The 25,300-nt window shown below is 48.2% G+C and overlaps 2 protein-coding genes and 1 long non-coding RNA gene across 4 annotated transcripts; 2 read left to right on the forward strand and 1 right to left on the reverse strand.

The window, feature by feature from the left end:
• The first annotated feature begins 105 nt into the window (after nt 1-105).
• On the forward strand, nt 106-16,200 carry LOC135818317 (protein SCAI-like). Of its 2 annotated transcripts, none has more exons than XM_065331672.1 (18): nt 106-477; nt 1,791-1,860; nt 2,196-2,221; nt 2,378-2,464; nt 2,887-2,991; nt 3,506-3,602; nt 4,201-4,302; nt 4,678-4,734; nt 6,295-6,372; nt 6,811-6,930; nt 7,424-7,525; nt 8,058-8,160; nt 9,794-9,863; nt 10,330-10,411; nt 12,125-12,197; nt 13,213-13,386; nt 14,145-14,245; nt 14,878-16,200. In XM_065331672.1, the coding sequence occupies exons 1-18, from the start codon at nt 317-319 to the stop codon at nt 14,998-15,000; spliced, it is 1,731 nt and encodes a 576-aa protein (XP_065187744.1). In that variant the 5' UTR covers nt 106-316; the 3' UTR covers nt 15,001-16,200. The 2 variants fall into 2 exon arrangements, with proteins under 2 accessions (XP_065187744.1, XP_065187745.1); XM_065331673.1 differs by having other exon boundaries at nt 2,390-2,464.
• A 1,010-nt stretch (nt 16,201-17,210) lies between these two features.
• LOC135818318 (presenilin-1-like) lies at nt 17,211-22,096 on the reverse strand. Its single transcript, XM_065331674.1, has 3 exons — nt 20,837-22,096; nt 19,966-20,195; nt 17,211-18,035 (listed from the first exon to the last, which is right to left on the reverse strand). Exons 1-3 carry the CDS (start codon nt 21,886-21,888, stop codon nt 17,758-17,760), a joined length of 1,560 nt encoding a protein of 519 aa, XP_065187746.1. The 5' UTR covers nt 21,889-22,096; the 3' UTR covers nt 17,211-17,757.
• A 616-nt stretch (nt 22,097-22,712) lies between these two features.
• On the forward strand, nt 22,713-25,083 carry LOC135818319 (uncharacterized). Its single transcript, XR_010553663.1, has 2 exons — nt 22,713-23,286; nt 23,968-25,083. It is a non-coding gene; the product is annotated as an uncharacterized LOC135818319 (long non-coding RNA).
• Nucleotides 25,084-25,300: the final 217 nt, after the last annotated feature.

Below are 25,300 nucleotides of genomic sequence, written 5' to 3' on the forward strand. Positions count from 1 at the left end.
AACATGACATCATACCGGGGAAGCCCCTTCGGCTTTCCCGGCGCAGGGCCTTGAAATAATAATTTGAAATTTCCTGCTGCATCTCTTTCTTTCATTCACATGAGTCGGGCTAGCAGGAAGGATTGCCAGGCAGAGCAGGAGGGATGCAAGGAGCTCTGGAGGAGGGTTGTCCTATGTTTCTGCGTATCGCAACCTTTACTCCTGGGCAGTGGGCAGCGTGATCTTCACCGATATTGAAGACTTGCCCTTGGTCTTAGTCTCAATGTAACTGCTGCAATTATCATAATTCACTGCGTGCCCCATGACTCCGTAACGTATGGCTGGACTCGCCGGTACAGACACCATATCATTTCGGGACGACCCCGTGGCCTTGGAAGAGGTCCTCGCGGGCCATGACCTCGTGCGGAGTCGCTCCGATGTGGCGGCCCGCTATCAAACTCTGTACGAGAGTGCGATGAAGCACTTCAGCGCCATGAAGTAAGTCAGTGGCTGGTTTTGAGTAGGACTCCCTGGTGACTGCTACTGTATTACAGCCCAGGCCATATGATATCCCACACGGAGTAGTATAGTAGTGTTACATGTACATGTAGTATCCGTCCCTTGGTGTGTGTGTGTGTGTGGGGGGGGGGGGGGGGGGGGGAATAGGTTGATCGTACGTGAATACAGGTATCCGCTACTTGTAAGGTGGGGAGTTGTGTGGGATCCGGGGAGATGGCACGAATCCATGGTACCTAAAACGACGTGCGTTGCGGGCCCCTGATCTGAAAGTTCGACGTAATCTGTGGTCTAATATACAGCCCGCGGTCGCAAGGCGACGCCTTGGTCTGCTGGCCCCAAACGCGGCCTAGGCTAGCAATGCCAGCTGCGAGGGTGTACAGAGCAGCCCTGCCCCAAGGGGCGACAGGAACGGGCAGCCCGGGAGCGAAACCCACATCGTTTCTCATGTTCCCTGCAGCCGCATGTTCCCTGCAGCCGCATGTTCCCTGCAGCCGCATGTGCCCTCTCCTTAAAATAAATATATGCTGCAACTCCCTGACGTTCACCGCCATTGCAGCACAGCTCTGATGCGGCCATTCACACGTATGCCAACCCAACACTGACAAGTAGATTTGAACTGCTGAGCAATATCAGCCAATAGAGGTTGTGTGATGACATCATCATTTGAGACGCTTCGGCAAAGCCGTGGGCCGTGGCGCAGCGATACACTAGGTCAAGCGAAACGGCCGACTCGCACTGTTTACTTAGCTCCCGTAAGCGGCTCCACTGACTCACCCTGTATACAGCAGGGAGTAGTAAAATACCGGTATTTTACTACTCCCTGTTGTATACTAAGCACCCATACGCGGTCCCGTTTGTTCACCGCCATGCCATCCTTTGTATAACCTCTATGCTGGACTAGCACAGTGTACTGTGCAGTCACCTATGTAGTTAGCAAAGTCATTGACAGAGGCGTCACACCCGGTACGACCAACACGACCATGGTCGTACCACTTTTTGTCCAGGATAATCCGCCCGGCTGGCCAGCTCTGTAGAGCGCTAAAACGTGCCATGTTGGCCGAAAAATCCGATTTTTCTCCCCCGCGGACACCCCTGGACCCTAATCATCCCACTCCCCACTGCCCCGTGACGCCTCTGATTGAGAAGTACGTAACTTACTTGACTGCCCTGGCATGCTGATTGGATGGTGGCATGGAAACGGTCACATGACGCGAGGCTATTGTTTCATGATGATGAGTTTGAATCCATGCTCACGTTGACTGTTTTCCTGCCTGCTGTGTCCGTTTCGACAGGGAAGTGAACAAGTTTGGTCGGCATGACTGGCGCAGCGTGTTTGGAGAAACATTCAGAGTATTTGCCGAGGTGAGCACTGGATGATTTGATGATTCCATGGGCTTGATCACGTTCGTTGAGTGATACACTCATTGCACGATGAACCCCCATGTGCCCTTTGCTTTCAATGCATTTCAAGTTTCATCCACGCTGAACAAATTCGAAGACATTCGAAATAAAACGAGTATGCATCACCAATATTAGAATTTGCCCGTTTGTATGCCACATGCATGACTGTGTGTGTGTGTGTGTGTGTGTGTGTGTGTATGTGTGTGTGCGTGTGTGTGTGTGTGGGTGGGTGGGTGGGTGGGTGTACATGTGCGTGTGTATGTTTCTGTCTATTAACTTTCTTTGTTTGTGTCCAGCTCTGGGAATACCTGAAAGAAAACATGTGAGTATGCTATGTGATGCTGATCGTTGACCCTGAGCTATGTTGAGATCTGCTTTGGCCGTGGTATGAGCTGACATTGATGTTGCTGTTATGTTACACAAACCCATCCAATCCCTGCTTTTGTCCACTATTCTGTGCTATGTGGTTGTTATGCAGGGTGTCCCTTAGGCACAGTGGACTGCTGCAGTCCTATCGCACTGCTGACGTCGCATCCAAAATCGGCCAAATGTTCTACCACTCCTAGTAAGTAGTAGGGTTGTTTAACTGTGCTGTTGTGAACTCGGGCGATTGGGACTGCTGAAGGAGTAGAGTGTGGAGAATTCATATTGCACCTCGTATGGTGTTTTCTTCTTTGTCGCCGCCACCACCGCTGCCACCGCCGCCACCACCACTACCACCATACACCATGTGCATGCCCTTTGTGTGTGTGTGTGTGTGTTTCTGTGTGTGTGTCTGTGTGTGTGTGTGTGTGTGTGTGCGTGTGTGTGCATGTGTGCGTGCATTCGTATGTATGTGTACATATGTGTTTGCATGGTGTCTGTGTTCACGTGCGTTCACGTGCATTCATGTGCGCACACGCACGTGTGTGTGTGTGTGTGTGTGTGTGTGTGTGTGTGTGTGTGTGTGTGTACACTTATGTGTGCATTGTGCCCTCTCTCGCACAGTGTACTATCCAGTGATGTAGAGTATCTTCACCAGGCTTACTGGTTTTACTCAGCAGTGCGCTACAGCAGCAGCAGTACGGACACTGATACATCGGAGCTGCACAGGTAAAAACAAATACATATGGAACAGGGTATGACATCAGTTCACACCTAATTATATTTGCGCAAGTCAAGTTTTAATGCTATCAGTATGTTTGTGAGAGTGTCGACTTGACAAGGAAATGTGTCCGCTTTCAAACTGGCGCTTTGGCACCGACATTACAGATGTTATGCGATTACATCATCATCTGAGGTCAATCGTATTGAGTGGCAAAACTAGGGAATCACAGGCATTGGTTTGCCACTCATTATTAGGCAGCGCATGTGTGTTGAGATGTCACTGGTTGCCACTCAATACAATGCATATTCGATGATGTCATTCACTGGTTGCCACTCAATACAATGCATAACGTTATCCGATGATGTCATTCACTGGTTTGCCACTCAATGCAATGCAGATGCAATGATGTCACCTACATACATGTAACTTCCGTGGAAAGTGGCTGCATCGTAGCTGTACTGCCCCTATGCATGATGTGAGTATGTAAACTTGTGCTCTTTATCTGTTTCTTGTCTGTAGCTCTCACCTTCTGCTGATGCGTATGCGCTACTTGGCACGCTTTCTCTCGGTCGCCTTGCTTCTCGGCCGATCGCGAGTTCTAAGTGAGCTTGTCGAGGTGAGATTGACTTTTAGCGCCAGGGCTGTTTAATTCCTTGATTTGCAGTGGACCACACTACTTGATTATAATGAAAGTAGCGTACCGAGAAAATAAAACAGAGAATTACATAATTATTATGTAATTCTCTGTTTTATTTTCTCGGTACGCTACTTTCACACGACGTGGAAATCTTGGCATTGGCGTGTCGTGTATTGGTGCGTTTGTAGTATAGTGAGCCATGAAGGCACCGTAGCCGTTTGCTTCATCATGAACGTCTTCCCAATCGGTGGCCATCTCCAGGAAACCTCCTTCATGCCGACCTCGGATATAACTACAACTGGCCAATACTGGCAACGGCGACACTTATCTTTATCGCCGTGGTTGGCTGTCACCCACTCTCTTCACATTGGCCGGTGTTTCCACTGAGTCCTGAGATGTAATAAATATAAATAAAATCTTCAGAGCTGTAGTAAGCATTTCACTGTATAGATTTTAGCACCATGAATAACAGCACTTTTGTCATGCCCGACTGAGGGTCATTATTCGCTAGGTGGACTGTATCCACTATCTGTGCACATGGTACTTTCTGTTGGTTCTGTTGGCACCTTTTCTGCAGAAACTGGAAAAGCAAGTGACCATCTACAATACACTGTACCCAGGATCACAGGATGCTAGTGATTGGCACAACACAGCCGTGGAGGCACGCTCTATGCTGGAGGTAATACGCTGGCTTTGTTCTCGCCTGCAGACTTGATTGGCGGCACCGGTTTGTACAATTTTGTGCATGCCATGACGAATTGAAGTAAACTCATACCTCGGTTATCCGGACACCGAAGTTACGGGCACTTCGGTCTACCGGGCATCCTTTGGGCTAGCCCTAGCGTAAATAGTATGTTACTAGATACTACGTTTGTTTGTTACACACACACACACACACACACACACACACACACACACACACACACACGCACACACACACACACACACACACGCGCACACACACACACACACACACACACACACACGCACTTTTAGAGGAAATAGTGACATCACATGCCACGCTAGCCTGTGGGTTTGCACTATGTTCTTGCAGGCCCTAGAGCTCGTTCAGGTCCCGTCTCGCGACATGCTATTGGAACATCGACTGGTAGTAAGTGTGTTGTTCTTGCAAAATGGCTCTGCTCTAGTTGAGTTTAAATAACCGACGAGGAGACAACAGTCGTAAAATAGCAATGAAAAATATCAATTGTGCACTCATAACCATGTATAAACAATTAAAATGAAACAATTCCAGAACGTTTTCGTGTGACCATCATCAGTGGAACATCGTCAGTAAGATTCGTCACATAGTAAGAATCACTAAAACAACCAGTTATATAGCTAGAGTAATATGAAAAGAAGCGTGAGAATGCAGCACAGCTAGCGATTATGCATAACGCGTGTAGTGTGAACCTTTGCAGTGTATCTGAGAATGGTAGCAGTAGATGAATGTGGCAGCTGTGAGTGCGTGTGAACAAAAACTGGTGAGTGCGTATTATTTAAAAAGTGTGAGTGCTACAACATTTTCTTTTTGCTTGCATAAAACAGGGTCACGTGTGCGAATATATACAGCTTCCAACACCTGCAACTGCTTAAAGAAACGCGCGTGACAAATAACACTAAACCAGGAATCGTCAAACAACTTACGACAATCCGGACTGGACACCAAATGCTTGTAGATGGCAGACTTGCTCTTGTCGATGTCGAACTCCTCCTCGTCCGTATCACTCTCATCCTCCACTTCCTGTTCCTGCTCACCCTTGCTTTCCTCCTGACCATCCTGTTCATCCCCATCATCATCATCCTCCATCTCCATCTCCTCATGCCATCGCTTCTTTCTCCTTGACGTGTTCACTGCTGCGCCCGTACTTTCACCTGCCACTACTGGTTCCGCCTTCTCAGAAAATGTTGTAGCACTCACACTTTTTAAATAATACGCACTCACCAGTTTTTGTTCACACGCACTCACAGCTGCCACATTCATCTACTGCTACCATTCTCAGATACACTGCAAAGGTTCACACTACACGCGTTATGCATAATCGCTAGCTGTGCTGCATTCTCACGCTTCTTTTCATATTACTCTAGCTATATAACTGGTTGTTTTAGTGATTCTTACTATGTGACGATGTTCCACTGATGATGGTCACACGAAAACGTTCTGGAATTGTTTCATTTTAATTGTTTATACATGGTTATGAGTGCACAATTGATATTTTTCATTGCTATCTTGTTGAGTTAGTCTATATTGATGAATGTTTGTACATGTATGCCCTTTTTACGGGTGATCTATTGCTCGGTGTGTGTGTGTGTGTGTGTGTGTGTGTGTGTGTGTGTATGTGTGTGTGTGTGTACGTGAGTGTGTGTGCTACCTTTCTCCTGACGGGCACGGCGCTGAATCTGTGGCATTTCTCACAAATCAACCGCTTTGTGATGGTAAATTTCCGCGGCTTTCTGCAGCACAAGGATGTGTGGCTGTCTGCGGAGAGTTACCCAGTGTACACACTAAATGTGACTAATGCAATGAAGGGAACGAAAACGTTCGGTAACTAAATTGCCTTTACTTGACTGTGTGGATTGTGTCGGTGCTGACAATTTTTTCCCGAAATTGGATACACCTCCAATTTTTTCAATACAATGTCATACTGGTATGTGCTGTGATTCCGCACAGCTGACTCCGCACTATGTCAGAGCGGCCGGCTCGCTGTCCCTGGATGAAGCCATCCTAGTGTCGTGCACACACAGACAGGTATGCATGCACTCAGAGAGTGCTGATGCCGGGGGGCATATGCACTCCATCAATGCTGCTGGTTTGTTTCTCTCGATATTTTAGTCTTACTTCGAAGTGATAGGATCAAACGAATTTGAACTCGGATGGTGAGCCAATTTAACGTTTTGTCCTTCTCCTTTTTTCCCATGATCAAACAATTATTCATTATTCTTTCTGTTTTACAGTAGATTCTTCTGGTCAAGGGTTCTGTGTGGACTTTCTGAACACCTTTTGGTGCTAACGAGGGCAGATCATCAGAACTCCTTGTACTACAGCAGAATCCTGACCTTTGCTGTTGTGATGTCGATTTCAAGTCTCCTGCGTGAGCATGCGTGCAATCTGCAGATCACGGAGAGTCCTGGTTTGCTCACTTGTTGCTGCTGTGCCCTGGCTGCCTTTTTTCTGACGCCTGCACAGGCTCGGTTTAGTCAGCTGACACTGGATATGCTGCGCATGGTCTACACGCTGGAATTGCAGACCACTGATCGGCACGCGCCGCCTCACGTCAAATTCGAGCAGGCTGGCTTGCCACCTCGGGTAAGCGCTCGAAGCAGAAGATGAATGGTGCTAGCTCTGGGAACGGGTGAGCTCTGGGTGAGCTTTGGGAGAGTAATCCAGATCTGTATAAAGTGGCCAGTCGCCGCCTGTCTCTATCAAGGCCGGTTTTCTATGCAACAACCTGGGATGGTCTCCAGATACGGCCTGTAGTGCACTCCTATGGTTGTGTGCAAATAGCATTTCGGCCTTTGACCTCTGGTTGGTGGATCTGATGTGCTCTCCCTCACCGTTAGGTGCATCTGACGCTTGATCATGGGGGTGGTGACGTCCCATGGAAGTGGAGAGGTGGTTCTCCACCCGCTCTGTATACGGATTCGTAATATTCATTCTAATATGCTATCTGATGAGTGTTTTGACACGAAACTCGGAGTAACAGCGGAACTTGTTTGATTCATTGCTGTGTAATATTTGTATTCTAATATGTGTGTGGTATGGCTTGGTTCGCTTGTGTTGACGTATCTCTTTGTTCCAGGTGGTCGGGCATGACCGAAGACCTGTGGTTAATCCGCGCAAGTGCCTTCTGCACCGGCCATCCGTGCCTGAGCTACTTGCCGAGCTCTCTATCATCATGAAGGTGAGGCCATACTAGCTCTGTGTGGGAGGAACAGGTAATCATGTCTGTTTTATAAGTTTCAGACCGGTTTGGGGCAGATTAAAAAACTTGGCCATACAAGTTGGGAGTAACAAATGATCATGTTCATTGTTCAAGTTATATGAAGGGCTCTTTCTCAGTTGATTAATGAATTTGGTGTTGCCGGTAAACGTTTTCGGATCATTGTGGTCTAATGTGCTGTCAGCTTTTGCTTTGTTTTCTCTGGGTAGAGGTGTATTTGTGCCTCTGTACAACATGCATACTGTAATTTCACAAATTTTCGGTGTACTTTTATTTTCGGTACTTTCGGTGCGTCTGTTTCATACCTAGAATTTCAATACACCGAACAAACACTAACACACATAATCCAATAGGGAACTGCTTCTCTGTACCGAAAATTTCTGTTCACCTAACCTAGCCTGGCCTGTTGCCCTCATACCGAAAATATTGAGCACCGGAAAGTTCTGAAATTAGAGTATTTATTTTTCTCCGTTTGAATATGTTCTTGTTTTAGGATGTGTCACCAAACGGCATAACGCTGTTGTACTTCTCCTGTAACAGCACGCGCAGCTTTGATCGATCGTCCAACGCACCGTCAACACCGACACGCTCCAGAGGTTTGTACACCTAGTGCATTGGCGGGGCATGGTGTTTTGAAATTGCACTTGAACTCGCTTAGTACGCACTCTGATGAAAAGGCAGGTCATACTCAGTCGGTCCGCTGCCATTAGGCGTATGTCTGAGTATTTTGATTTCCACTTCAAATACAGTACTGTAAACAGCCTAATGTTTGCGACGTACTAATTCATGTTTGCTAATTTTGCGAGAAGAGCATAATGCAAATATTAGCCATCGCTAAATCAAACCTCAACAGTGGGTGTATATGCGTTGCCATGATGCTCCGCGAACCTTTGCCATTGTAAACTCGCTGGTTCTGAGAGATCGCAAAAATTTCGTGACGCAAACATTGGGCGCTTTACAGTATACAGCACCTCTTGCTTAGTTCAGACATTGTTCAGAGCATGGGTGTATTGATCCATGCTGAAGTACGTTGAGATAAGAAGTACCATCTCGGATACTGAATGCACTTTCCTGCTACCCATGGGGGTACGTTTCGTCATAGTTCTAATGTATTTCAGTTCTGAATGCTTTGACTGCTCAGGAAAGTTCTTGTGACTGTTTTCATAGTACCGTTGTGGATATGGAAATTCGGTCGGAGGGCAAGCGGCCCCAGGGCGCTGACCATGCAGCCGTGAGTGCGCAAACGATCAACATGTGCACTGTGCATGCAGCGTTCTGTGCGGACTGAGGGCGCCGGCCCCGGTCAATCGACTGGATTTCCACGTCCACGACAGTACATGCACCAATAGGTATTTTGCGGCAGGTAAAATCACTCAGAGACCGACTGTCTATACTGCCCTAACTCTTTGGGACCAGTTGTTTGGCTTGTGCGGTGTGGCCTTGGTTTATGAACACACCTGTGTTCATGGACGGTGATGTGTTGGCATGCGTTTTCTTGGCTATTGTGCATCCAGTCCTAGTAGGCTTACAGTTGCCTGCGTATGCATGCAGGATGCTGGTGTGCCTCTTCCACAGCTGTCTTCATTGCTGTACATGGTGACTGTTGCTGTGTTGTTACTGTGTTATCCTTTCCCTCACTGCCGTATCACTCTTCGCATGTGCATACTAATGTCGATACTAATCATGTACGAAGCTGCTCAATGAAATCTGATCGAGCGAGTCAAGAAGGCACGGGGCGCTGCGCAGCCCAACTGTAGACCGGAGAGCGCTGGGACTTTCACGTGTAGTACAGGGCGCAAAGCTGACTCACTGGACCGGATTTCATTGAGCGGCAATGCGCTGTGTGTTTTCCGGAGTATATGCCGCTCTCAGATCTTGTTGTCACGAAACACAGACATTTACCCTGTATATCACGGTTCATTTGGCCATCGTGGTACAGGCCGCGCCGAAATTTTTTGGGGTGAATTACGAGTGTTTGAATTGCGGCTTATACTCCAGGGAAGGGTAACATGGATGCAGTGAATGGGATTTTCGGTCTTTGACCACTTTGTGGTGGGTCTGATCTACTCACCTCCCACCGTTTAGGCACTGCATCTGCGCCTTGATCCTAGAGGGTGGTGGCGTTCCTACGGATGCGGAAAACTGCGAACCGTGAATTTTTTTATTATACTCCGGAAAATACGCTATGTTCTATTTTCTGTGACCGTGTCCTATGCTGTGTATGTGTAGATGTTGGTCATCCGCCAGTTGGACTGTCGTTGCGTTCAACGGCGGGTAATTCGTCCGCACCCGAGGACAAGTACGTCATCGCTCTGTTCTTGTGCACATGCTTGCTGTTTTGGTGGCAGTATGCTTGGCTGCTCGCACGCACGCACACATGCATGCATACACACGCGCTCGCACGCACACATGCATGCATGCATACACACGCACATGCACGCGCGCACACACACAAGCTGATGGTTACAGTTGTTTAAGCAGGAGATTCCCACTATTGTGCGCCCGGCGCTCCTTTCCCAGACATATGCGTGTTGGCAATTCATTGGAGAACATGTCCTAGCCACGATTTCGCAAAGGCAGGTTTGCCAATATAGGGACTCACTGATGGTGTGATGGGCTGCTATATCCAGATTGTAAATCGAGAGCATGTCTCAGAATTATGAAGACATAGTCACAGAAGTTGTCCTCATTTTTTAAAGTTTTGGTCAGACTTTGAGACTCTCCTCTGTTGCCTGGCGTCTGCTCACTACATGTACTCTGCACAGCCTCTACCCGTCGGATCTAACGGTATTCACCCGTAAGCCTTTGTTCCTGATCATCGACAGCGATCAGACATCAACCTTTGAGGTACAGCCTTATTTCGGCATGCAAGCTCCCATATCTGTGTCTGTTTTTTGTCTTCGAGCAAGAGCTTGATTCTCCAAGTGATGACACCCCAGCAAATGTCCAGCTGGAATATCCATCATACACATCAGTTGATAGGCGAACCACACGACAGGAAAAAGTCGTTCTTCTGCTCTACCGTTCGGGCTACATGCTGTTGTCTATCTCTCTGGCATACAGACCAACGCATATGGCCGATTGGTTTGCAGGCCTGCCTGCGAATCATGAGGTCCCGAGTTCGAGACCCGCGCTGGCAGCAGGGAGCGTGTAAAAAGACTTTTTACGCGTGTTGAACTGCGCCGAAACCCACGGTCAACTGGGTACTCACAGCTCGAGTGAGGATAACAAGGATGCAGTTTACAGGGTTATGGACCGTTACACGCCCGATTGGTTGAGAGACTCACCTCCTCTCCCCTGACTCACTTGTGAGGTCTGCATTCGCCACTAAGGTGTAAAGGCATAGTGGTGGCCTGCGGAAGCGAAGGCTATAGCTTGTGTGTTTCTGAACATTCAAGTGATGCTAACGCGGATCCCGCGAATATTATTATATATATACGATCGTAGGTAGCCGGACCGCTTGACAGGAGCATGACTCGATTTGTCAGTATATACATTTTTTCTGATATTGTGTGGTTCGGTTGCTATCTACAGGTGTATGTGTGGGTGTGGGTGGGTGGGTGGGTGTGTGGGTGGGTGGGTGTGTGGGTGTGGGTGTGGGTGTGGGTGTGTGTGGGGGTGGGTGGGTGGGTGAGTACTAGTAGGTGGGTGGGTGGGTGTGATGAATTTCTAGCTGGACCTGCCACTGGTGTGTCACCGTTTGGAGAATCAGGCTCTTGCTTGTGTGTCTGTCCGTTTGTTGGTCTTCGTCTACCGCATGTTATAGGTTATAAATTGACCTCTTATGACCTAGAAACGAACTAAAAATAGGGGAAGTCGACTTACAACCGGGGTGTAATCACTACTAACCGGGAAATCGAGGTCCCAAGTGCGGGGATCACCGCTTTTTGTTTTGGATATCTATTGATATCTTCCTTTCGAGCACTCAGGCAGTGTTTGCATTTCTTTATAAATGAATGCTGTGTTGCATGGGCATGGGCATGTGAGCCATTGCAAGGAGATAGGCTTTGGTTCAATAAGCTGCACTGAGGAGCATTTCTACTCGCAGATTTGAGTACATGTGTTTATTATATGCGTGTGTATGCTGCAGTCCTCAAATATGTGGGCATCAGCTGCTTCCCTGTCCAATTAGGTTTCTTCGGCACGGCTAAGATAGTCGGAGGCAGGTATCTTGGAAATGACTCATGCCTCCATGTAGCACAGCATTTTACCTACTGTCAACCTCGTGAATAAACACTTCGGGTATAACAATAACTCGCGGGTAATGGCACTATCTTAAGACCCAAGTTAAAATCCGAGACCCAGCAGCCATTTGACTGCCTACTTCCAACCTCTCAAATGACCACAACTTACAAATAGGAACACTTTTCTGGTGCTCGATAGAGGGTCGTTAGTAGCTAGGTTGGCAGCATCGGTCAGCCTCCCCTCCCTCCACCGCTGTTGTGAAAGGCATACCATGGCCATCAAACTGTCATGCTTGGACTACGTACATGCAGTTTTGAATTAGTTGGGTTTTCAACAATTTTATTATAAATTCGTGTGGGGTTGTTCACTTGGCAGGCAGTGAAGAGCCCATTTCATCAGCCGTTCGTGTCTCTGTTGGCTGCGTCACGTCTCCCAGAGGACTTCTCCGGTGAGTCCCGAAGGATTGTAGAGGTGTATACTGTAGTAGAGATAGTAATGCTCTACTGCAGATGAACAGCGTCTGAAGTCTGTTTGCTTTCTGTTGAAATTCGTACGTTACCTTCTTATTGAAATTTGGTGAGGATGTGCTCCATCATCCAGTATTGTTCACCTGTGTTTAGCGACGAACCCAGGGTGCAAAGACAATCGATCTTTGTAGGGTGGTAGTCCACTTTAAAGACAGGTCAATATGAGTGTTCACTGTTGAAGCATGGCACAGGGCCTGGCATGAGTTGATCCAGGCCCTGTAGACGAAGGCTGCGGTTGCACTGCACAACTTCTGGGTGACCAGCTGGAATCTGTTATGCGTTTTCCGCACTGTTCAGCTGACTGTCCGGTCACACTGCGCTCTCAGCACCAGCAGCATGGCTGAGGCCTTGTGTCACTTTTGTGATACCGGCTCATCAATGAATTAGTTCCACCTCCATTACCTGCGCTCTCTGGCCGACGTCATTCACACCAGCGGCATGACTCCAAGTGTGAATGAGGTAAGTCAGAGAGCGCATGTGCTGGAGGCGGAAATACCAGTTCTTGTTGCTTTTACGAGACGCGCATCATGATCTCTATAAAGTGACGAGCGGTACCATTCGGCCATTCAATCATACTATGCTCCTCTACTTTTAATGGCTACCGAGGGTAGCAGATAGTCGGCTAAAGAGCGCTGTACTTTTGAAGTACTTGTAGGGAAACATTGCATAGCATGATCCCGAATCAACTTCATTGCACGCACATGACAAGTAACTTATTTATGGACCACCCCTCATGGAACACTTAATGTCAGTGGTCTCATATTTGTGTTTGTTGTGTGAGTGCATTTGCGTCCACTCACTCTCATCATTCCACTAGCTTGCTGCAGATTCATAAATCCATAGAGGTTGGTGTTATTCCTACAGATACAGAAAACTCGGCCTCCAGCCTCGTATCCCGCGAACTGTGATTATTTTTATTTATTTTTGCTGCTGCAGATTACCAGCTGAATGGTCGTCTGCTGACGCTGTTTCTAACGTGCCCGCTGACCGCTTTCTGTCACGTGTGTAACTTGGTGGACGTGACCGAGTCACTGTGGACGGCGGCATGCCGGGCGATGACCGCGGCCGCCAGCACCATCCTGGACTGCCTGCGCGCATCCAGTCAACTAGGTGAGCCCGCAGCACCCAGGCACGTAGCTCGTGTATAGTCAACGTACAGTCGACTCCACTTATAACGAACTCGCGTATAGCGAATTTCGTGATAATATAACGAACCATTGTCCATGTCCCTGTTTGAACCTGTACGAAATTGACCCTTTATAGCGAACGGTTTTCGTTTATAACGAACCAAATCTTGTAGGGCTGCATGTAAACCAAGTGCAGTCATACTGTCATGGGGCACATGTCAGTCATGATTTGCTGCTTTTATACTGTGGATGCATCTGTTGTAACGAACTTCGGCTATAAAGACCTAAATTCTCCTGCACAATGGTGTTCGTTATATCAGGAGTCGACTGTAGGCCGGTCAGCACACCACAAAAATGGCCGTCATGCGTCTGTTCTCCTTCTCTACGTGTGAAAGTTCTTTTGTTTCCCCGGGAAACGTTTTATATAACAGTTATCAAGGAAGTCTGTGATTGAGGGGAGAAACTAAAGGAAATGCGAAGGAATCAAGGAAGACGGGTTATAGCGGAGATGAGAAGGAAAAGTGCAGTACAATGTAATATAAATTTCATATCCTCTATGTATGTATGTCTATGTTCATGTGCAAACTAGTACACGTATAGTCGTAATCAAGACTTGAAGTACAGAACACCGTTGGCATGTGGGCACTGCTCGGATTTGACACCGTGGAGCTAATTATTTGCCCTGCCGCACATTGACATCGTGCTGTGGTCTACCTCGCTGTGCTTTGTATGTTTGCACAGATGCTGACTTGTGCCTGTTCCTGGACGACTTCTTCACTCGTACTCTGGTGTGCCGCTTTGTCTTCTGCCAGGTGGTGTTCAGGCATCACTACGCTTTCCCTGTAAGCTCTACTTACACTCTCGGGCAGCCTGGAACCTCTCTGTTTTATAAGCTCTACTTACCGTATTTTCGGCAATACTGACCAAGGCGCTTAGTAGTTTGCGAGCTGTAAAGTTTCTCCCAATTTGAAAACAAATCGACACAAAATGCCGGAAATGATGTGGCGCTTATTTCAGACAGGCGGTAATACAAGACCGGTGCTAATTGCCGAAATTACGGTACATTCACCAGGGCGAAACAACAAGAGGGTGCCCGGGAAAAGGAATTTCTTGTATCTATGCCACTGAAAGACCTGGGTCTGCATGGGCCGAGCACAACTTGTAATCAGGCAAAGTCACACACTTAAAAGTGTGTCCATTTGTATGATGGAATTTTCTGCCAAACCCTCTTCCCTCTCTGTCTCTTTCCGTCTCTCTCTGCCTCTTTCTGTTTCTCTCTGTCTCTATCTCTCTCCCTCTCTGTCTCTGTCTCCGTCTCACTATCTCTGTCTCTTTCTCTCTCTGTCTCTCTGTCTGTCTCTCTCTGTCTCTCTTTCTCTCTTTCTCTCTCTCTCTCTCTCTCTCTCTCTCTCTCTCTCTCTCTCTCTCTCTCTCTCTCTCTCTCTCTCTCTCTCTCTCTCCTCCCTCCCTCCAGAGCACTCAGTATTGGCCAACCAGCTGCCCGCCCATTCCCGGAGAATTGCTCTCGACGGAACGTCTCCACCTGGCGCTAATGTCAGTCGCTGACAGCCTCGACGTGCGTCAACTATTCGAGTGAGACTCGGCAGAACACTGTCCACACGCCACCATGTACTGCTAGGTGCTTCTCTGTACCTTGGACGGAGCCCTATGCAACAATTGAGTTTTCCTCCACATATGAATCATGCTACTTCCGCCAGTGTAGTATCTCGTGCGTGAAAGCCAACCCCGGCAGCAGCTGTGGTTTACTGTGTACCACGGGGCAGGTTACGTGATCAGAAACCAAGTGCGAAGAAACGTATTTGAGATTGTCCCTGGTCATGTTGGACTGTCGGTATGAGTACACACACTCCAGGTCACTCACGTGGACGTGCCTCTCCAATACTTCAGCAGTGTACCAACGTCACGAGAGAGAGAGAGAGGGAGCAGTCATCATTCAGCTGCAGTTTGATTTGGCACAGAGAGCACGGTCTTTGCGACGCCGTGCTTGGCAGCATGTCCAGCGCGCAGCTAGATATGCATTGACACTCAGACACTCGCACCATGGGTATGCTGCTCCTGGTGCTGAAGAAAAGCGCAAAACGTATGCATTGCCGTACAGTTAAGATTGTGTTGATGTGCACGTGCTCCTTCAACGGTATTTGGGCGTTGTCAGTCCTGAATGGGAGTGCTCGTCTGGTGCTCCTTTCTACTTGTGAAGTGTTCTACCACTCCGTCGGTGACAACTGAATGGATGAAAACAAAATAAACAGAGCGAAATCGGAATAGAACCAAGAAAGTCAAAGAAAAAGCTTTAACGAAACCGTCCACGTTTTCCAGTCTTGCTTTCTCTTTTTAGACAGTCACAGCTGTGAAGTGATGTCACGATAATGTACTATGCTTTTGATTCTTAGTGGGTTTTTTTAGGCTAGGTGTGTGTGTGTGTGTGTGTGGGTGTGGGTGTGTGTGTGTGTGTGTGTGTGTGTGTGTGTGTGTGTGTGTGTGTGTGTGTGTGTGTGTGTGTGTGTGTGTGTGTGTGACATTTCGTAGTTTTCTCTAGTTTTGAACATCTTTTGTCAAAGATAGGGATAGGGTGGACAAGGTCTGATGAAGACATTAATCTTCTGAAAGTCATGTGCTTTCAAACATGTCTCCATCAATGATGTGAAGTTTTCTGTTTCTGTCTCGGACTGGTGTCCAGGACAGAGTTTGCCCCTTTTCCGGCTTTCCGAGTTCTTTTTGTCGTCAAGTGAATTGAGCTTGGCCTCCCGTCCAACTCGCCACTCCTTGAAATCATCAAGTCGCTATTGGAGCATTTGAATTGTGCGCCGTGCGTGTGGTGTATGTGAGTAGAAAGCTTGTTCACAAACATCTAGCAAAGAGTACTGGTACGTACCATTCCCAGAGTGTTCTGAACTACAACACTGTCGGGTGCTGAAGAACTGGGGGTCACCCTCCTATCCTGGACTGTTCTTATTTTTCATGTATTACACTCTTGTGCCCCACCGTTTTCCGTGTTTCTTTCCTTGGCTCACCATCGGAGAACGTATTGCACTCTCTGTACAGAGTCACGGTGTATATATTTTTGGCATGTTGTGCTTTGTGAAATTCTAGGCTGTTCGCTCTTCGGCACCCGGCAGCAGTGCACTTCATTGGCTAGTGGTTCATGATAATTCCTGATCTACGTCATCAAGCTACACTGCCCTTTCTGAGCTCTCCAGATGCTCAGCCTGGAAAAAAATCATCCATGGCTGGCAAGAAGCTACTCATGTACAATCGGTGGTCACTATTTCGGATGCAGCCATAAGAAAGCTATGGTATAGAGATCGCCTTGTCCTCACCCACTGACTGTGGTGTGGTGAGCCCATACGTGGGATGATTTTCAAGTCCACCCAAAGTGTGGGTGTCTGGCACTGTCTGCTGTTGGGAGGCTCAATAGCCAATTGCATGAGTCATCGTTCAAAGGTCACTTTTGAATCCCTCTCCCCTTACATGAGCAGCCGCACCATACAAGATGTGCTAAGCCAGGGGCGTCGGACACGGCACGGTCACTAGAGTATTGACCGTACCACTTTTTGTCTCAGGTGCCCGTGAATAAATAAAATACATTGATCTGGGCTCAGTAACCCCTCCTCCCCCCCCCCCCCCCACGAGTAAATTGTACTTCAGATGGCTGACCGTACCACACGAAAATACCTTCCGACGCCCCTGTGTGTAAGCGTATAGGGGGAAAGGGTGCTGAGAGACACTGTAGCCCTAGACTTGGCGTACCATGCAATACTGGCAATAGATGACAACCAGGACATCATGTGATGTTATTCAATAGTCTATATTTAAAAACACACTTCATTATACAGCAACTGTGGTATCAATACAATACTGTCTTGCAGCACACTGTAATCTCTCAGTAGACAAGAACGCAACATGTCCATGTTCGACTGTACACACAAATTCATGTTCCAAGCACGCGAATAGAGGTCACATGAGAATGGATAGGTACAATAGATAGCATAGGAATATTTTATGGTGGATATTCGGTTGTCAAATTTTGAGCCGTCTCTACAGTCAGATGTGTAGGATAGGCATTACACAGTTGATTGTAACATGTACATAGATCTAATGCATGTACATTAGGATTCAGAAAACAGGCATGCACAACAACAGGACACTGTCATACGTACAGCATGTACAAGAGGGCGCTGGTTGACAAGATACAGCAGATGGAGAAAATACTTCTCGCCGCAACGAACACGTGCCACTTGCCGCCTGGTAGAGGAAAACGTTACACAGCGTATGTACATGTGTCAGAATCAACTCAGTTGGGAGCCGACGTGTCCCGGGTGGGACACCATCACACTCATATGAAGACCTGGGCAGAGTTAAGTTGGCCCGTGAACGGAGTGATGACCTTGGCCGTGGCAAAGTAGAAGATGAGGCCGAACGCAATGGAGAATGGCAGCGCCGGCAGTGCCTTGCGCAGCGTTGCCAGCAGGAGAACGGTGACACACAGACCGATGATGATGGCGAGGAAGCAGGCCAGGATGACGTTGAAGTCGCCGTCGCTGTCCTTGGTGGCGCGTCCCACCAGGATACTGTAGAAGATGAAGTCGCCGAGACCCAGCTTGACTCCCTTGTCTGCAAGACAAAAGGACAAACAACGCGTTTGAACTTTGTAGTCCTGCTCAGTAACATCCAGCTGTGTCACTCAAGCTTGCGCCTTGCCCTATTTCTCAGCCCAGTGTTCGCAGGTCTAGGGCTGCGCAGCGCCCGGCACGTACTTGAATAACACGACTGGTTTTCACTGAGCAGCACTGTACATGGAAAAAGCCAGGCGCGTGCCCCGTATGGGTTCTTGGGTGCCCGGAACCCCCCCTTTTTTCGCTCAAAATGCAGAATTTTGCTTCATCTTTTGAACATTTTCCCGGGGAGCCCCCCCCCCCCCTTGAAGGGCACTGGCGCACGCGCCTGAATGCTATGATAGGTAACAAGAACATGAAGCCGGAGTGAAAAGTACTGAGGTGCATTACATGTGCACATTGTGATTTAGGTAACGGCTAGCCGCTTTAGGAGCTGCATCCGCGCCTCCATCCATAGAGGGTGGTTGCGCTCCTGCGGATGCGGAAAACTCGGCCTCAGCTCCCTACAACTCCTAGATGTCTAGATGTAGTTGTAATGCCACCGTGTAGCTGTTGTCACATGCACATTTCACAGATACAGTAAACAAACCTGTAACTAACTAGCGACCAGCCTGGTACTACAGACCACTTCGCCAGGCACGGACGGTCTCACATTCATATTATGCGTGTGCTGTGCAAAACTCTAACTAAGGACCACCTGCCACTGAAGACCGCTTTCTCTGGCCCCAAGGGGTGGTCGTTAGTTACAGGTTTTAGTGTATGGCCTTTCCTGCTCAGTGCTGCATGGCATGGGTTCACAGTTGACTGTGGGCCACAGCTGTAGGCTATGAGATCAGCTGCCGAGATAGACCTGCCTGATGCTGCTACTGCAGCTGCTTGCATCAGTGATAATTATAGTCGTCGCCAAAAAAACCCGGCCAATGCCAATACCATGGACTCAGTGGTATGGTACGCGTTCACAGCGGTAGCATGCCGGTAGCATACATACAGACAGTCTGTAGATCTACCAGCACTGCATGCACTTAGTCACAGTGAGTGTATGCAGGGCATAGTCACTTCGTGTGCAGTGCACTAGTGGCAGTGCATGTCGCCCATATACCATACAGCTAGCATAGCATTGGCTGGATTTGTTCGGCGACGGCTGTACTATGGGTTGAACAGAGAACCGTAGACTTACATAGTGTAGCACTGCCGCAGCACTCTTGGATAACGTGGAATTCCCACGGGTAACTAGCATTCTTTGTACAGCGGGGGAATTTCCCATGATTAGTAACGAGCAAAATGCAATGCATCAGGTCAGTGATACATTTTAATATGGATATCCGGCGTAAGTAGGGATCTCAGCGCGTGCAATGCGCAGGGTGTTTGCGCATACATGGCGTCATCGAGTTTTGAGTGCAGCTCGCGGACGCAGCTGTAAAATGGCGACGCCGATTTTCGACACTAGCGGAAGCGGTCGACACTAGCGGAATCGTCATCTTCATCATCGTTAGAACATACTTTGTGATTCCTGCCGAAGGACAGCGTAGCCAAGGCGATATCGGCTTCAACTTGATTCATTTCGAAAAAAATGTTCTTTTTCACGGTTTCAGCACTGGACGCGTTCGGGATCTAAAATCTCACCTGCGCAAACTGGCTGCGCAGTTCACGCGCTGAGATCCCTAGCGTAAGGCAGAAGAATTCTGAATAGAGCTATGAACAGTATCAAATGCGCAAATACACACATGTAAGCAAGGTCGGTTTAGTGTTTCCAAGGACGTTTTCTTGTGATATTTATCAGTTGGAATACATCACAATCCAACATCAGGAAAGTAGAACAGAAGATGTGCAGAGAACGTCTACATTTCGCACGGTTCGTAGCTCTATTCAAATTATTTTTCGCAGTGTCGATTAATTCCGAAACGGCTGTGCTTTTGACTTTCACTGACCTTCATCGTCATCGTCGTCCTGGCCACTGGCACTTGGAGCCTCGCTGTCTCTCGCTTGGGGCTGCCGGCGTTGCCGCCTCTGAAGTGCCGCATCCTCGCCATCGTCGCTGGACAGTGCTTGGCGCGCCTGGACGTGCACCGGCTGTCGTACTTCACTGGCAGTCAGGGTTTCCTCCTCCAGGTCGCTGGGCTCTGACACGTCGGAATCGTCGGGACTCGTCAGTGGTACTCTAGAGTCACAACAGACATAGTTTGGACTCGGATTGAGAGCCAATGATTAAAGTGAAAACAAGAAGGACCAATATGCGCAGACTCCACTGTAGCCATCCCTTAGAACCATACCTACATTGTGCATCCTCTCAACACTCTCCAAACAGTCTCTGGGTTACGCCAATCAATGAAAAAGTCATCTGAACCATGCCCATCTTGGTTTTGTCTGAAAGGATTTTTATGTGATTGGTGTAACCCAGAGACCGTTTGGAGAGAGTTGTGAGGATACAGGGTTAAACATGGTTTGGTCCTTGGAGTATGGAAAAGCTTTCAAGGTATTCGACGGTTTCTAATGGAAGATTTTCGGTGCATGAATGCAAGCTATAGCCATCTGGTGACACAATGAAGAAGTTAGTAAATACTAAATAGACCTGGTTCATACAGTGCACAGCATTTGCCGGCTACCCCCCCCCCCCCCCCTCACACAGACACGTATAAGCCCATTGCCAAATATGGATTGCATGAGGAATGTATGCAAGTATGCGCTGGGATCTGGAATGCAACACCCCCACACGACCATACCCAGGTGGCTGTGTGGGGTGTTGGCGGTACGTGTGCCAATTACGTAATTGCGCAATGGCCGTATACGAATTCTACTCACCTATCCTCGTCCTGATCTCCGCTAGCAGTCCGCCGTGCTTGGCGCGTACGCGATGGCGCATCAGCCATCATGCCGGCAAACCAGATCATCGTGTTCGTCGTCGAGTAGACCAGCGACGGCATCAGCGGCTCGTCGCGCTCCGACGCAATCTCCACCAGCTTGCGCAGCGGCCCGAACGGCGCCAGCACGGCGACCAGATCGTACACGGCGATCAGCGCCAGCAGCAGCCAGGCCGTCCAGTCCGGAAGGTACTGTATGAAGATGAGCGCAATCAGCACGCACGTGGCGATCAAATAGAACTGCTGCACTCGCAGCGGGCCGCGCCAGTGAATGCCCATCACACCCGCCACGCAGAAGTTCCAGCCGAACAGCACCGCCGTGATCATGTCCATGGACACGCTGAGGCCGTTCATCACCGACGCAAAGTAGTAGAACGAGAACCAGCCGAGGGCAAGGACGGAGGCGCCGATCAGCCACACGGCCACCGCCTTGTAACAGCGGTACTTGATCAGTATCACCAAAACGCACGTCAGAGCGACAACAATGCCGAGTATGATGATGACGTTCACCAGCGCTTGTCCGAACTTCGTGCCTCCGGACTCGCCGCCATCCTCGTGATACGGCGTGTACGGCAGATACGTGTCGCTCTTCTTCTTGTACTCATCGATTGTCAGTATGCTAGCGCACACCACCGCCATGCAGAGCACGACGGGCAGGATCAGCTTGACCATGTTCTTCGCACCGGCACGCAGCTCCTCCGCTGTCGTGGCCTCGTCGTCTTCGGGAGAGCTCTGACGGCGTCGACGGCGTTGTCCGCCGCCGCTGCCGCCACTGTCCGCATCTCGCCCTCGCCGCCCAGGAGTGATCACCGCAGTATCCGAGGCATCCGCAGCATCGTCGGGAGTACTCGCAGTGCTGCCGGCCGTACGCTCCGTGGAGCCCGCTCGCGACTGGCGGCTGGCGTCCGCCATTAGTGGTCGTCGCTCGTCGGATCGACTCGAGCTAGGGACGCTCGATTCTGGTCCGTCTGCCGTCGACGTGCGTCCACTCATGCCCGACGTTGTGACCAGCAGCGGCAGCAGCAGAACTCCACAACTTCACAAGGCAAGGCGCAGCAGCTCAGCACTGCAGCACTACACCACACTAGTCCGCGTAGCCTAGTCACAACCCGAGCACCGACTAGCTGCACAACCTGAAACCTGAATCGAACAACAAACAAACATTGCAGCTGACTATTTTTTACGTCGTTCGACACGACTGCATGTGTGACTCGTGTCTTTTGTACGGAATCAGATTCTTGGCAATAATGGCAAAATAATAATAATTTTCTTACCAACCTACATGTGACTTACTTCGACTCGAGAGTCGAGTTCGAGCTTCTCCTGCATGAAGCATGTCTGTGATGAGACATCTCCGCATGATACAGATAAGAGTGCAGTGAGAGTCTGTGTAGAGGAGACGGCTCGATACCGGGACGTTTTGACAGCCGAATTTGTATAGACCCAAACCGATCATCAGCGTTGATTTTTCATTCGAAATATGTTTGTGGAAGGAAACTGGCATGTTGAAGTTTGCTCTGGGGCTAGAGTCAATCGAACTGAGCCACTCCTTTGTGTTGACCCATTGCCTCCAAGTTGCCCAGTTGCTACAAGAAAATGCATCCGAAAAATATTTTCGGCAAAGTGAGCTTTTTCCGAACAAACACGCCGAATCTTCGTGTGCATTTTCGATCTCGCTCCCGCGTGCCGAATCTTTTTGCCGAATTTCGGAATGCAAAACCTCGTAGTTACCGTACACTGAAATGGCACCAAATGCCCGGAAATGCTTGCAATTGGCTTTAAAGGGGCACTCCGGCTTCATTTTCGACGCCGAGTTTTCGATGCCAAGACGAAGGTAGGTGAAAGAGAAGACCCCTCGAACAAGAACGAGTCTCCAGAAGCGATCGAGTCGAGCAGGAAGACGACTTTTTGAATTTCGCCGAGCGAGCGCTGATGACGTAATGAGGGATTAGCTTGCCAGTGGAAATGCATCTGCGCACATACATTTCACATACTTTTTGGCCAATTTTCAATCGAAGAGGAGGTTGTTTTCTATGTTCTCTCAACGTCGTGAGCGATCCCGTCTTCTATACCCTTCCAGGTACCCTGAAGGTCCTCCAGAGGAGAATTTATCTCCAGCGAAGCGTTGTTGATCCGCTAAATTCGTCTCGAGACATATTCACCCAGTGCAGTGCTGATAAATGTAGAATGTTGAATCTGTGATAATTGTTGACGATGGAGAGAGAGGCTGAAAGCCGCTGTCGCAGGGAGAGTGAAGCTGCTGGAAGTAACAACGGGGAGCCCGTTTGTATCACCTGAACAACCAGACTTCAAAGCAGCTTGACCAAATCGGAGGGTGCCTCGGTGCTTATCGTGAATATTACACCGACATGAATTACTACAAGTACACTGGTGAGTTTTTATCTTGTTTTGTTCGTATGCTAGTACCCTGGCCTGGAGTTCTCGTTAGCAAATTCCTATTCCCCGGCGTTTTCTAAACATTCCGTGTAGTACTGAATACGTGATCAAGTATTCCGATTTGGGTAGATGTGGAATTTGGACATGCATTTTATAAAAAAATTCTATTTTCCTAATAGAGCGTTTGTAGTGAAATTCAAATGGTTGCCCAAATACAACGAAATTGATTCTGCAGTTCTACAACTTGTACTGAAATCCAGTCAAAGTAAAAATGATTCTTCATGACAGTTGGGGTCAATGAAATCTGATCCAGGCATAACGAATAGTGACGCCTGCCACCCCGAGAACGAATGCCCATTTGGTGGGGGATACCTAAGTACTCGAAAGTGGTGCATCATTTCAATGTGGCATGGAAGTTTTATAATATGATCTCTGGTCAATGCAACATACGATAGCCATCATGAATTGCAGGCCTCGAACGCAACTCAGACCAGAATTGGCAGTTCCCTAAGTTTATAATTCCATGGCCCCAGCTGTGGTTATAGAAGTTTGTTTGCACATTATTCTTATAGTCGATAGGTTTATACTAATGGCCACAAACAGCGGCAGTTCAAACTTCACTGACGTGTTCATGAGCTGAGAGATTTCTCTCCACTATTTCTGTTGTGCATACAGGTCTGTCCAATATGCATTGACAGTATTGGGTATGGTATCTGCTCTGAGAAGGGAATCGCTGGAGCCACAGTCCAACTAGACAGGCTTTCAAGAAACAGAGAGGATCCATCTTTCCAAGCTGATACCTGATGTGTACCGACAGAATTCTCACGAGATACCTTACGGACAACGTGTGGTGTGTACTTCATAGTACTCCTTCGACTACTATCTAGAATCAAGTCGACCGAAACGAGTCAAACAACTCTGGCTTCAAACGAGCCGTCGATTAGACAAACAAAACATTCTCTCATATACTGGAGCACTCTGACAACTCACGACCTATTCCTAACGATTTCCACCGCTTATACATATGTAGAGTGCTGATTGGAATGTGCTCACAATTTCAACAATTCAGTGCTATAATTATTTGAACAATGTGTTAGAAATTATTCCACTTTTCCTTCCATAAATGTTGTATCCACATATAATCCACAGTGCTCCGAAGTTTCAGAGTTCTCAGGGTATCAAACAAAATTATTTCGAATACAGTGAAATTGTTCGTGGACATTATAGCGTAACTAATTTACGTGTAGTTCCCTGGTCCTTTTCTTTGCTATAAATTAATCCTTTGCTCTCTAGCCGCCTGCGAGTCCAACAGTGAAATTGTTAGTTCATTTTTATAATGTGGGTATGTGGGAGGGGGTTGAACATATTTTTTATATAAGGGACCTGCAACTGTAATACCACAGTACAGTAGCCGGCAAATATGTAGAAAACAGAAATGCATGTTCCCATCATTGTACATGGACGGGCACAGCAGGCTGAAGCTATCAGCCAGAACAGGATTTACAATCACTTAGAGATACTTGAGCTATTCCAGTATTCTCCGTGAGCTGTCCCATTCCACAATGGTTCATGCCACCATTATTTCTGGTAGTATCCATGTGCATAGTTCCAAGACCATCTCGGATTCTTCAGCAATTTGTGCCACGGCAAAAGACAATGCTTGACTCGGTCACTGGGGCTGTCAAACTTCCCATCACAAATGAACTTCAATTTCTCATCTGTTTCAAGTATATGTACTGCCATGACTTGACCATGCTTCATCCACAGCTGGGCGAAGATTGTGGCGTTGAATTCCATAGCGCACCTTCTTGCTGCCATGCAGGAGTATGTTGAGAGAAGTGAACATATTTTTACTAAAAAACAACAGCCACTGAAGAGGATAGCAATAGCCTTGGGTGAATTTCCTGCAGGTACACGTTGTTGGTAGGTCTACTGGTCGGTGTCCATATCGTCAAGTTCAGAAATCACCTGTACTACACATCTTGTAGAAGGGATCCTGATCGAATAA

Source organism: Sycon ciliatum, chromosome 5, assembly GCF_964019385.1.
Source record: "Sycon ciliatum chromosome 5, ocSycCili1.1, whole genome shotgun sequence".
Classification (NCBI taxonomy): Eukaryota; Metazoa; Porifera; class Calcarea; order Leucosolenida; family Sycettidae; genus Sycon; species Sycon ciliatum.